The sequence below is a fragment of the Salmo trutta genome, chromosome 4 (assembly GCF_901001165.1).
Source record: "Salmo trutta chromosome 4, fSalTru1.1, whole genome shotgun sequence".
NCBI lineage: Eukaryota > Metazoa > Chordata > Actinopteri > Salmoniformes > Salmonidae > Salmo > Salmo trutta.
Genome location: NC_042960.1, coordinates 51,564,965 through 51,579,838, shown reverse-complemented (window position 1 = coordinate 51,579,838; position 14,874 = coordinate 51,564,965). Strand labels below are relative to the sequence as shown.

At 39.9% G+C, this 14,874-nt stretch overlaps 1 protein-coding gene across 1 annotated transcript in view; it reads right to left on the bottom strand.

The window, feature by feature from the left end:
- Positions 1–13,604: 13,604 nt before the first annotated feature.
- The window catches only part of LOC115192559 (metalloprotease TIKI2), a 97,645-nt gene continuing 96,375 nt past the window's right edge, over positions 13,605–14,874 (bottom strand). The window contains exon 7 of the mRNA XM_029751203.1: positions 13,605–14,787. Coding sequence (XP_029607063.1) covers positions 14,550–14,787 — 238 coding nt within the window. The 3' untranslated portion in view covers positions 13,605–14,549. The remainder of the gene's footprint in view (positions 14,788–14,874) is intronic.

The window sequence follows — 14,874 nt, the reverse complement described above, 5'->3', positions numbered from 1 at the left end:
CCAGTCTGAAGTGAGCTCCCCCGGGGCAGTCCCGTTAGTTCTCTTATATTTGCATGGTTTAGTTTATTCGTCATTCATAATTAATTAATCATTAACGTTTGGTTAATGCATGTGAATGACCAATACCTCACGAGGCTTCTTCTCTCCAAGCTGAGACCTTGAAACTGAGATATCCCTTTCGTTCTCCAAACAAGGTTCTGGGCGTACTGCCAAATTGCAGATACTGATAGTGAGGATTCCTCCCAGGCACGTTCAATCAGTTACTTGCATGAACACAGAAATTGGTTATTAGAACAGCACAAACATAGAACACAGAAATGGTTATTAGAAAAGGACAAACATAACATTTTCCATCACAATAGCTAAGGAGATGGAGAAGATTCTGGCGTTTGATTGCAAATTTGCAGAGGGAGTTGAAAAGAGAACACAGAAGGCTATTGTATAAAACACCTGTCTCCAGATTACATCTTCAAACTAATGGCAACCATGGCATCTGTGACAGAGGGGGAGAAGCGTTCATCCATGTATACTGATAAGAGTCTAGCTACCTACATTTTCAGATATTATACATTTCTAATTTAGTCAGAAAGTTGTTTTCATTGCAAGTTAAAGCGTACTGTTAGCTAGTTAGCTAATGTTAGCTGGCTGGGTTGCTAGCTAACGTGACGTGTATGATCTATTTTATAATATTATTTGTATCTCAGAAAGCCATTTGTATTGCTAGTTATAGCGTAATGTTAGCTAGCAAGCTAACATTGAACTTATTTGGTTAGCTTTAGCTACCTGCAGATTCATGCGTGGTGGCTACCTATGATCATCAGAATGGGTTGGGTATTTTTTATGGTATTTTTCCAAAGTTCCAGTTGTTTTGAAAGCACCGTTAGATAAACAATTAACCTATCTAGCTAGCTAGCTACATGTCTAAACAAAAGACTCCACTTCACCAGATGATTACATTACCCATAAAGTTAGCCAGATGTGTATGTGGGTGGTTATAGCATTTCTTTCACATGACCCATCAATTTAGACTAATGTGTCTGGGTAAGAATCATCTAATAATTATACAATATTTATCTGGACACTTTCTCTTTTTGATATTGCTACTATGCAAATATGCAAGTAACCATTTCACTGTACTGTCTACACCTTCTGTATCCTGAGGATGTGACAAATAAAGTAATTTGATATAGAGTGTGTTTACCAGAGAAGATAATGTGAAGAACAACATGATCTGCACCAAAGTCAGATTAGGATATAGGCCAAGGACTAGATAAACTGTATTTATGCTACTACTTTCATCACTTTTAGTCTTGAAATCTTTCGTTGTTTACTACACTACCTTACTCACTCTGTTTAGCACATGGCCTCACATGTGAATCCTTAACCTCTCTTGGGTAGAGGGCAGTATTTTGACATCTGGATGAAAAGCGTGCCCAAAGTAAACTGCCTGTTACTCAGGCCCAGAAGCTAAGATATGCAATTGGTAGATTTGGATAGAAAACACTCTACAGTTTCTAAAACTGTTAAAATGATGTCTGTGAGTACAACAGAACAGATATGGCATGCTAAACCCCGAGGACAAACTATCCCCCCCCAAAAAAATTCAGCCTAACACTATTTTCAATGGCTATCACTTTTATTATAAGGCCAAGTCCTCCCAGATTGCAGTTCCTAGGGCTTCCACTAGATGTCAACAATCAGGCTGGTTTTTGGAAAGATTAGCCAGAAATTGTAGTTTTTCTAGGTGGCTCCCATTTTGGCTGTAGTGTTTCCAAGCGCATGGAAGAGAGCGCGTTCTTTGGTATTTTTCTCCGGTAAAGACAATAACGATTCTCTGTCTTAAATTTTATCGTTTATTTACGTATTAGGGTACCTAAGGTTTGATTATAAACATTGTGTGGCTTGTTTGGAAAAGTTTATTACTAATATTTGGGATTCATTTTGTATGCATTTTGATGGAGGGAAACTGGGTGAATTATTGACTGAAGCATGCCAGCTAAACTGAGTTTTTATGGATATAAAGAAGGACATTATCGAACAAAAGGACCATTTGTGATGTAACTGGGACGTTTTGGAGTTCCAACAGAAGAAGATCGTCAAAGGTAAGGCATTTTTTATATCACTATTTCTGACTTTCGTGTCGCACCTGCCTGGTTGAAATATGTTTATCATTTGTTTGTATGCGGGGCGCTGTCCTCATATAATCGCATGGTTTGCTTTCACAGTAAAGCCTTTTTGAAATCTGACACCGCGGCTGGATTAACAAGAAGTTAAGCTTTATTTTGATGTATTACACTTGTGATTTTATGAAAGTTAAATATTTATAATACAGTAGTTTGAATTTCGCGCTCTGCAATTTCACCGGATGTTGGCCAGGTGGGATGCTATCGTCCCACCTGCCCATAAGAAGTTTAAACAGATTATTGGGGCTAAGGCTTAAGAGAGTGTGAATGATGCTGAATGGGTGTAGACAAAGAAGAGCTGTCCAGTAGGTGTACCAAAATATTCAAGGGCCATTTTCTCAAAAGTGCGGTTACAAGTTAATCCACTATCAAAGCAGAATTACTTTCCCATTGTTCCTCAACTGCAGTATATGATATACCACTTTCTAGCTCCGAGTCTGTACTTTTAGCCAATGTAAAAAACAATTTCAAATGTTGCTACACAGGACCGAATCAAGCCGGTCAGTCACAAATGTCTTTGTCTGGTTATTTGTACTTGTGGCAGAAAATATGACTGTTCTGAAAGGTCCTGAACAGTGGAAATCATGTTTTCATCAAATTGGATGATATTTGGATGAAACCAGTTCAAAGTAGGGTGACTGTAGCCTGTGTCAAACACTTGGATTCTGGAGGTAAGCTTTAACCAAAGATTTACTTCTGGCTTTATGCAAAAATATGGAAATGTTATACACCAATGGCATTGTCTTATCATCTTATCCAGTGTGACCTGTCATTCAGGGCAGGGTCCCACCTGTTTTGAGCCAACACATTTTTAGCTTGCCTGTTTTGAATGTTATTTTGGCATTTATTCGTGTCACATATCAGTTTGCAAACAATATATATATATATAATTGAGTTAATAAAGCCGCATACAAACACGGTCTCTTTGCTTTCTTGAGTAAGGCAGCTCCAAAATGCAGGTGTTTCAGCCTAGCTCAGTGCTTTCTGTGGTGGTGCGGCAAGCCAGCAGAAAATACGGAGCGTTGAGCCATAATTGGCTCAGTGTTCTGTCAATCATGGGGAAACTACGTCACCGCCAAGACTAAGGGTAGACTCAGAAAATTCTAGCCCCTTGGGTGCTGCCATAGAGTTACATTAGAAGTGCCCATCCAAGAATGCTCAAGGCTATTTGCCACAGATAAAATTATGTCAAATCACTTTATATCTACAGTAGCTTTGATTGGACTGTCAACATCATACTTTCAAAGTCTTAGCTAGCAGTCATCATCAGTTGTCATCAAGTCGACAATCTACTGGCAAATCTTTTTTAATCCTTGTCATATGAAGAGAAATAATGAAGAGATATTACAGATAAAATGTTTCGGTGCTCATTGGCCATTGGACATAAACATTCCACAACAAGTGGGAAATCCCAAATTCAGCAATGAGTGGTTTGGAAGGAATCAGTGACAGTGGCTATGTGGTCCCAAATCTGGGATTAAGTGGCTCTTTTCCAAGTTTAAAATGATAAACATTCAACATTGGCCATAATGTCAATTAAGCATAATTTGTGCCACGCTCAAAGCAACTGTTAACTCAGAACTGCGAAAACTTGACTTCAGTGAGTTGAAGACAACTGAGAAGTCAGGAATGAACGAACTCTGACTGGGAAAATACATTTTGGACGGGCATCCAACTCTGAACTTCTTTCTAGAGCTACGACCTGAAGATCAATGACGTCATCATGATTCAACCTTGTTTTTTTCAGAGTTCCCAGTTGTTTTGAAGCACAAATAAATCCAGACAATGCCAGACTTTGACGACAAAATTTGCACACAAAGTGAAAGATTAGTGGAATCTGTGCCTCAATGCCTCAATACGTTGCTTGTCAATCAGCCTCTAGGCTGTGGCTTACCTCTGTGAAAAAATTATTGAATCAAACCACTAGTATTTGCATATCTATATCAACAGGTAGGATGTTGACAGTGAGGGTGAACAGGTGGTCACGGGTCAGGTGACAGAGGAATGGATGAGACTGAGGCAGGAATTCCTTTAACCATAAAGTGGTATATTTACTGAGTAGTCTGTGCTGCATAACAAAGGAAACAGAATAACGTGTATCCAATCAAATCCATCATCACAAAGATCTAATCATAACAATCATTAATTGTTAACATCATTTAGGGAATTCAACAATCCAGTTCATTAATAAGTCAATAGGAATCGTCGGTGAGTAATTTAGGCTTGTAACTATTTATCATAAATCATGAAAGAATACAAACAGTGATCGGTTATTCAATCTATAATCGCCATTATTTGGATATCAGAGCCGATCAGTTCAACAAACAATTACTTTCTTATTTCACCCTTTCAAGTGTCTTCATGTGTACACGGAATTTCATTACATATTATCTATACCAATTGCATAATTGTCCTATTATGATCCGTAGGGATGGAACACTAGTCACTTTAATAATGTTTACATGTCTGGCATTACTCATCTCATACAGTGGGGAGAACAAGTATTTGATACACTGCCGACTTTGCAGGTTTTCCTACTTACAAAGCATGTAGAGGTCTGTAATTTTTATCATAGGTACACTTCAACTGTAAGAGACGGAATCTAAAACAAAAATCCAGAAAATCACATTGTATGATTTTTAAGTAATTAATTTGCATTTTATTGCGTGACATAAGTATTTGATCACCTACCAACCAGTAAGAATTCCGGCTCTCACAGACCTGTTAGTTTTTCTTTAAGAAGCCCTCCTGTTCTCCACTCATTACCTGTATTAACTGCACCTGTTTGAACTCGTTACCTGTATTAAAGACACCTGTCCACACACTCAATCAAACAGACTCCAACCTCTCCACAATGGCCAAGACCAGAGAGCTGTGTAAGGACATCAAGGATAAAATTGTAGACCTGCACAAGGCTGGGATGGGCTTCAGTACAATAGGCAAGCAGCTTGGTGAGAAGGCAACAACTGTTGGCGCAATTATTAGAAAATGGAAGAAGTTCAAGATGACGGTCAATCACCCTCGGTCTGGGGCTCCATGCAAGATCTCACCCCGTGGGGCATCAATGATCATGAGGAAGGTGAGGGATCAGCCCAGAACTACACGGCAGGACCTGGTCAATGACCTGAAGAGAGCTGGGACCACAGTCTCAAAGAAAACCATTAGTAACACACTACGCCGTCATGGATTAAAATCCTGCAGCGCACACAAGGTCCCCCTGCTCAAGCCAGCGCATGTCCAGGCCCGTCTGAAGTTTGGCAATGACCATCTGGATGATCCAGAGGAGGAATGGGAGAAGGTCATGTGGTCTGATGAGACAAAAATAGAGCTTTTTGGTCTAAACTCCACTCGCCGTGTTTGGAGGAAGAAGAAGGATGAGTACAACCCCAAGAACACCATCCCAACCGTGAAGCATGGAGGTGGAAACATCATTCTTTGGGGATGCTTTTCTGCAAAGGGGACAGGACGACTGCACCGTGTTGAGGGGAGGATGGATGGGGCCATGTATCGCGAGATCTTGGCCAACAACCTCCTTCCCTCTGTAAGAGCATTGAAGATGGGTCGTGGCTGGGTCTTCCAGCATGACAACGACCCGAAACACACAGCCAGGGCAACTAAGGAGTGGCTCCGTAAGAAGCATCTCAAGGTCCTGGAGTAGCTTAGCCAGTCTCCAGACCTGAACCCAATAGAACATCTTTGGAGGGAGCTGAAAGTCCGTATTGCCCAGCGACAGCCCCGAAACCTGAAGGATCTGGAGAAGGTCTGTATGGAGGAGTGGGCCAAAATCCCTGCTGCAGTGTGTGCAAACCTGGTCAAGAACTACAGGAAACGTATGATCTCTGTAATTGCAAACAAAGGTTTCTGTACCAAATATTAAGCTCTGCTTTTCTGATGTATCAAAGACTTATGTCATGCAATAAAATGCAAATTAATTACTTAAAAATCATACAATGTGATTTTCTGGATTTTTTTAGATTCCGTCTCTCACAGTTGAAGTGTACCTATGGTAAAAATTACAGACCTCTACATGCTTTGTAAGTAGGAAAACCTGCAAAATCGGCAGTGTATCAAATACTTGTTCTCCCCACTGTATGTATATACTGTATTCTATGCTATTCTACGGTATATTAGTCACTTAATAATGTTTACATATCTGGCATTACTCATCTCATATGTATATACTGTTTTCTATACAATTCTACGGTATCTCACTTTGTATAGTTTTTTTCAAGCATTCAGACGGCAGATGAGTGTTACAAATTGTACGAATCAATAGGTTTTGCACACTGGATGCCTATATTGGGCTTATGGCTCTAATTATATATTTTTTTTACGTCAAATGATATCTCACCATTATTTCTCATCTTTATTTCTCTTGAGTGTTCATGTTGATCAATATGTCGGCTATGCCGGTCTATTGTAAAATAGCAAATAAATGTATGATCAATATATACAATTCTGAACATATTGTCATTTACTGTGCATTCGGAAAGTATTTCAGACCCCTTGACTTTTTCCACATTTTTGTTACATAACAGTCTTATTCTAAAATGTATTAAATTGTTTATTCCCCACATCAATCTATGCACAATACCCCATTATAACAAAGCAAAATCATGTTTTTAGAATTTTTCAAATGTATAAAAAAATGTAAACTGAAATATCACATTTACATAAGTATTCAGACCTTTTACTCAGTACTTTGTTGAAGCACCTTTGGCAGTGATTACAACCTCGAGTCTTCTTGGGTATGACGCTACAACCTTGGCACACCTGTATTTGGGGAGTTTCTCCAATTCTTCTCTGCAGATCCTCTCAAGCTCTGTCAGGTTGGACGTGGAGCGTCGCTGCACAGCTATTTTCAGGTCTCTCCAGAAATGTTTGATCGAGTTCAAGTCCAGGCTCTGGCTGGGCCACTCAAGGACATTCAGAGACTTCTCTCGAAGCCACTGCTGCGATGTCTTGGCTGTGTGCTTAGGGTCGATTGCCTTGTTGGAAGGTGAACCTTCCAACAGAACCTTCCTGTTGGAAGGTGAACCTGAGGTCCTGAGCACTCTGGAGCAGGTTTTCATCAAGGATCTCTCTGTACTTTGCTCGGTTCATCTTTCCCTCGATCCTGACTAGTCTCCCAGTCCCTGCCGCTGAAAAACATCCCCACAGCATGATGCTGCCACCACCATGCTTCACTGTAGGAATGGTGCCAGGTTTCCTCCAGACGTGACACTTGCCATTCAGGCCAAAGAGTTCAATCTTGGTTTCATCCAAGCAGGCTGTCATGTGCCTTTTACTGAGGTGTGGCTTCCATCTGGCCACTTTACCATAAAGGCCTGATTGGTGGAGTGCTGCAGATGTGGTTGTCCTTCTGGAAGGAGTCTCCCATCTCCACAAAGGCACTCTGGAGCTCTTTCAGAGAGACCATCGGGTTCTTGGTCACCTCCCTGACCAAGGCCCTTCTCCCCCGACTGCTCAGTTTGGCCAGGCGACCAGCTCTAGGAAGAGTCTTGGTGGTTCCAAACTTCTTCCATTTAAGAATGATGGAGGCCACTGTGTTGTTGGGGACCTTCAATGCTGCAGAAAAATGTTGGTACCCCTTCCCAGATCTGTGCCTCAACACAATCCTGTCTCGGTGTGTGCCTTTCCAAATCATGTCCTCCGATGAAATTAATTTACCACAGGTGGACTCCAGGAAACATCTCAAGGATGATCAATGGAAACAGGGTGCACCTGAGCTCGATTTCGAGTCTCATAGCAAAGGGTCTGAATACTTATGTAAATAAGATATCTACAATTTTTTATAGATATTTCTTATTTTTTTATACATTGGCAAAAATGTCTAAAAACCTGTTTTTACTTTGTCACTATGGAGTATTTTGTGTAGATTGATGAGGGAATTTTTTTTTTTAATCAATTTTTGAATAAGACTAACATATTGTAACAAAATGTGGAATATGTCAAGGGGTCTGAATACTTTCCGAATGCACTGTATAATGCTAATACAGAGGTACCAATAATTTGTCCATTACTCTTATTGTATCCTGTGTTCATGTACATTCCCTTATGTCTAAGCCTCTAAGGTGACTCAGGCTTTACTAATCATGATCTGCTGGATATCAGACAAACAGCAGCAATACACAATTGCATTTCTGTAGTTTTGTAACTAGTTTGTAACTTGTTGTCTGCTTGTTTTAGTCAATTACAAAACTACATTAAAGAAAAGGGACTTTTCAACATTGCCTGCTCCCTAGCGTTCTCACTTGTGTAGCCAGTGGTGTAAAGTACTTCAGTAAAAATACTTAAAAGTACTACTTAAGTAGTTTTTGGGGGGTATCTGGACTTTACTTTACTATTTATATTTTTGACAACTTTGACTTTTACTTCACTACATTCCTGAAGAAAATGATGTACTTTTCACATACATTTTCCCTGACACCCAAAACTACTTTTTGAATGCTTTGCAGGACAAGACAACGGTCCACCTATCAAGAGAATATCCCTGGTCACCCCTACAGTTTGTAAATGATGTCTGAGTGTTGGAGCGTGCCTCTTGCTATCCGTAAATTAAAAAAACAAGAAAATGGTGCCATCTGGTTTGCTTAATATAGGAAATAATAAAGAGAAGAACCTACTTGGACACAGCGTCCCCACATTTCTCACTCTCCCAGACCGAATTGCCTGAAGCCACAGGGCTCTTCTCGCTGGCTCTATTTCCCTATGTGGGAGAATTGCAAACCAAATCAGGATTTTTGAGCTAGCTACATGTACATTGAACAACACAGCAGCTTTTCGGCATGTTTTGTTATTTATGTATAACAAAAAATTGACAACGAAGTTCCCTCTTTTACAATAGGGTTCAATAGGAAAGAATGTTGGGTTTTTTTGTGGGCGTGGTCGAGGGGAATTTCTTATTATTACGTGAACGCTGACTGGGACTATTGTTTACCTTGTTACCTGGCAACGACCACAAGGGCGTTTCAAAGAGCTGTCAGTCAAGGTGAGCTCAGGAACATAAGCTTCCCACCCACTCAGCCTGTTCTTTCAGTCTTCCCGATTGTTTGAGATAAGAGAAAAGGTACAATTTCTTCAATTCTGAGCATTTTAATAGCGTAAAAATATTATGGGTTAGGTTTTGGTCATTCAAAGGCTATTTTTACTTGGGAAATAGGATGAATGAGCGGGACCTGTCATCAGCCACTCAGTAAACCAATCTGGTCTCAGAGCATTTCGTATTATTCTGTACATAAATCCAAGACACTCCATGTAGTTTGATATGTTACATTTTGTATGGTTACATAAGACAGATGGTTACTTAAAGCAAAAGTGAAAGGAGGGTGGTTGGTCAGGGTGGATTGGTTGGCGTATAACGCGAACGTCTAGCAACCCGAATGTTGAGAGTTCAAATTTCATCAAAGATAACTTTAGCATGTTAGCTAATTAGCAACTTTTCAACTACTTACTACTTTTTAGCTACTTGGCAACTACTTAGCATGTTAGCTAACCCTAACCCTAACCGTAACCCTTTTAGCTAACCTTTTACCTAACCCTAACCTTAAACATTTTAGCTAAGCCTTCCCTTTAACCTAACTCCTAAACGTAACCCTAACCTTAACCCTAACCCCTAGCCTAGCTAACGTTAGCCACCTAGCCCCCTAGCTATAATTCGTAACATATCATACATTTTTCAAATTCGTAACATATTGTACTTTTAGCAAATTTGGAACATATTGTAAGTTTTGCAAATTCATAACAAATAATATGCATTGTAATATGCATATTATACATACCATACGAAATGTAACATATCATACTAAATGGATTGTCTCAGATTTACATACAGAACAATACAAAATGCTCTGAGACCAGGTTGAGTAAGCTTGTATTGCTTTGTACATGAGCTATGTAGGTGAGGTTAATGTCTTGGGGGCCTGTCCTTTTACGAAACGTACAATACCATATGGTTACAAATTTTGCTAAACGTACTATATGTTACGAATTTGCCAAACATATGATATGTTACGAATTCTAGCTTGCTGGCTAACGTTAGCTAGGCTAGGGGTTAGGGGTTAAGGTTAGGGTTAAGTTTAAGAGTTAGACTAAAGGGTTATTGTGTTGTGCGACAAAACTGCACAATTTAAAGTGGCCTTGTATTGTCCCCAGCACAAGGTGCACCTGTGTAATGATCATGCTGTTTAATCAGCTCCTTGATATGCCACAGCTGTCAGGTGGATATATTATCTTGGAAAAAGATAAATGCTTACTAACAGGCATATAAACAAATTTGTGCACAAAATTTGAGAGAAATACACTTTTTCTTGGATGTTTATTTCAGCTCATGAAACATGGGACCAACACTTTACATGTTGCATTTATATATTTGTTTGGTGTACAAGGGGATACAATTTTAAATGACAACCTACAGTAATTGTTGTGTCTGTCTAGTGTATTTCCCTTCCTTTCAATCCATATCCACAATTTACAAACCATAATGTTCATAGAAGCAAAATGGTATTGATTTATAAGGTCCTTGATTGAAGACCTTGGACTGGATAACAATCACTTTCTTATCTTTCTTGTCCATCTTTCTGCTTTCAATGGTTTCCTAAGAGCACCTAAAGGCTTTCACAAGGCAAACATGCCACTAAGCTTTTCAGTTGTATTTTTTGAAATCCTTTTACAAGAGGTGGTTTTTAACAACTTCCTTATCCCCCTCCAGTCAGGTAAACTCAGTTTGGTGCCTGATCCACTGCAGTCGACCTCGGCCCGGCACCGGTGAGCCTTAACCTTGGATCCCCCCCAACCCTCCAGGAGGCGGGTGGATAGGGGGATTGGGGCTAGGGCTGGAGGTGTGTGGGGAAAGCAAGGACCTGCCACATTATATGCTTTAACATGACTGGCAAATCCACCATGGTTAAACAAACTTAACCTTCATTTGTGAAACGGTGCAAATCAAAGGGCAAAAAACGACTTGTGCTGGTAATTACCGCTGGGGGAGAGCAACAGGGGAAGGAAGGATGGAGGGAGGAGAGAGGTGAGCGCCGGGAGATAGAGAGGGGAGAATACAAAAAGAAGGGGAATCATTTAAGGAGAAGACGCATTTTTAATGAGTTTGCCCAGAAATTGATTTTCCGCTGTAATCTTTTATTTATATGCAAGCTCGTCTCCCTCCCCGGCAGTGTGAGGGTCAGTCCTCTGTGAACCCTGTTAGGACCCCCACTCCGTCAAACAACACCCAAAGCCCAGGGAAAATGGTATTTTAGCAAAGGCAAACATTGTCCTGTCTTGGCTTAAGGGGCGAAATAGCTGTTTATTTTTTAAAACTTGTTCCGCTCTATCCATCATGCCAGAAAGTCTGTCAGGAGGAAGGAAGACAGGAGCAAATTGAAATTGGAACAAAGTTTAGACAGTTATCATCATAATTATCCAATTAATATTAATGGAGTAGAGTGTCATTAGAGCATCTCAATTAGGCGGAGGGTATTTGGTTAGCAAGCACCCACCAGCAGAACAACTTGGAGGAATGGCTGTGTAAGGTAGCATGCAGTACTACTTGTGAAGGACTGGCTTTCACTAAACATTCACACTGTTTTACTTGATTTATATTATTACTATTGACAATTGTAATTTATTGAGGGAGTTGTGATTGTGTTTTGTATATTTCATCTTCCATAAATTAATAACTTTTATAGGTGTCTCTGAGGAAAGAGATGTTCAATCTGAAAGAGATTGTTTATATTAGGCTACATATGTTGATTGTCTCAGACGGAATGGAATAGATGGATCATACACAGGTCATAATTACTGAGCTCATAAAATGTGTTAGGTTTGTGTCCACCATGGTGAGCCACTATTTCAGCCAGACAATGTTCTTCTGTGCATTACAATTATGAAATAGATTACATATGCATATAAATAGATCACATATAGGTGAGCCAATATCTAGCTATATTACTCAGTATCTCAACATAATAAACACATTCAACATTGAATGGCTTTTGTTGCTCTGACTTCTTCGATTTATTTAGTGGATCCATATTTCCAGTAGGCCTAAATACAGGACATGTAGGTGTAGTATTTTTCCATCCACTGTAAGGTTCTGTGTGTTAGGTTCAATAAAAGCAGACGGTGTACAGGACTAGAGGAACATCCAGCAACATGCATTAGTCAAATCTGTCAACGTGGATTTCGGGAATGAGTGAATGTGTGACAATAACTGAATGAAAATGAGAATTAATAAATGCATAAATAAATCTTTTCCATATAATTATAAGATTTGCCTACAGAAGGGTGTGTAACGTTTTTACTATGCCGTTAGAAGCAGAACTATCTTTGGCAGAACGGTGCTCACACAATTCACACAATTCATTCATGTCTCTTTAGGCTACTTACTGTATGATGCTAGCTCACATTAGGCAACATTATTCAGAAACCTGTGCGATTTGATGTGAAGTGTTTAGTTGGGAAGTAATGATCCGTTTCTATTATTCCGTGCATAAAAATAAATGCAACGACTAAAGTCATTTAAATAGCTGTAGGCCTACTCTGATAGATTCAAAATGGAAGAGGCCTAGGATTCCTAGGCAAAACACGGAAAAGTTCTAGCCTTGTTTTGTCACCCAACCTGAAAACATTGCATTTCGTAATTTACATCAGGCCAACTGGATTTTCAATAGAGTATTCCTATATTTCGAATTTAGTACATATAAACTGTAGGCCAACATAAACCAAATACATTTGACCACTGAAATTGTTTCGTTTTTTTTAACCAAATTACAGCAGTCTAAATATATAAAGCTATTGGTCTATAATTGGTATGAATTTAAGACACTGAATAGGGGATTAAATACAATTATATGGCACAGGTGAAAATACCACAATCCAAGTTTCTAGTTTTCAAAGTAGCTTATTCTATAAACTAAGCAGTCTATTTGAGTTCTTGGTAAACTCACTGTCTCCATCTTCCCGCATGTTGTAGACTAGAGGCCTGCTGCAGAAAATAGGCAACACATAGATTTTTGTTCTGAAAACTACGCCGGTGGAAATTATACATAACGAACAATTGTAGTATATAAAAGCTAACAAGAGCATTACTGAAAGAGATGGAAGTAGCAGAGGTGCCACATTACCATGGGGTATTTTGTTGGTTTCATATTTGAGTTTGAGCGTTTCATGTGATTTGTTTTCTTGCGTGGGCCACCATTGCCACCTGGTGGGGAAAGTAGCACCAGCGTAGCTTGAAGACCAAACCCCTGCATGCCCATTGAAACCAGTAGAGGGCAGAGTGAATTCACTTAGACAATTCCACCTCTAGATGTTCTGTACGCCTGACCTTTATATTATTGCACTCATCATGTTCGAAATAAAATACTAACTTGCATTCATATGGACATGTAGGCCGAGAGAAATACGCAGCCCAAGAAATGTAAGTGAATTTCCAAAAGTTTATTTTTCAGTAATGATCAAATGCAATAAAATATACTCTTAAAGAAATAATAAATATACAATATTTTTTTTATAAACAAAATGCACAATTTACAAAAACTTTCACTGTGTGTGCCTCATCCTATGTCTATAAGATATTAGACCTTATTACAGTTATAGCTGTTAATATTGTCATTAGTATGTCTATTATCATCATTAATATCAATATTATTCACAATAATATTTAATTTAAGGTGGTTTTAGACATCTCTCCAGACTCTTCTGAGAGTTCCAGACCTTGTGCTATACTCATTATTCTATCATATTTTTTTCTTGAGGTTTAAAGACAGCCTCTACAACTGACAACTTCATAATATAGATGCCATATAGTATCTTCCATTAGATCTCTGATAGACCGTTCATCCATTTTATCATGGGTAAAAGCTTATTCCACACAGTGTGAGTTTAAATAACTTTTCACAGACTGTTGCATCTCCCTTCACAGAAGCCTGAAGACGGACCGGTTTGTCTCAGAGGTCTCTGTCTGTATGTCTGTCTGTCTGTCTGTCTGTCTGTCTGTCTGTCTGTCTGTCTGTCTGTCTGTCTGTCTGTCTGTCTGTCTGTCTGTCTGCCTGCCTGCCTGCCTGCCTGCCTGCCTGCCTGCCTGCCTGCCTTCCTGCCTGTCTGTCTGTCTGTCTGTCTGTCTGTCTGTCTGTCTGTCTGTCTGTTGTCCCCAATCCTCATATCCATGTCCTGTGAATGTGCAGATGTTCTAATGATCTGTGTAATGTATGTTCCATGGCCATAGCAGCTAATATCCAGTTCCCATTTGCAGAATCTTTATATGTAGATCTTTGTATGTTCTAGGATTATGGCACATAATGCTCACTCAGGTATGGAGACAGTCAGTGTCAGTGTGTGTGTGTGTGTGGAGAGAGCTCCACCGTGTGGTCAGGAGGTGAACAGCAGGTAAGTGATAAGCAACGTTAGCAGGTAGGTGAGAGCGTGGGTGGTGCCAGTGTTGGGCTGGGCTGAGCTGGGGGTGGGCAGGGCAGAGGGGGAAGCCTTGCTGGGGGCCTCCATGGGGGGGTAGAGGTCTGTCCTCCTGCGCTGCTCTTGGTGGGTGAGGGCGGGTTCCACCGTCACGTAGTCATTGGTTATCCTCACATTAGGCTGAGGAGGTGTGGTGCTGGAGGGTGAGAAAACCAGATCAGTCAGGTTAACAGGAACACTGCGGTAGTTTCTGACAGATCTTGTTACTGTCTCTCGCTGTGTG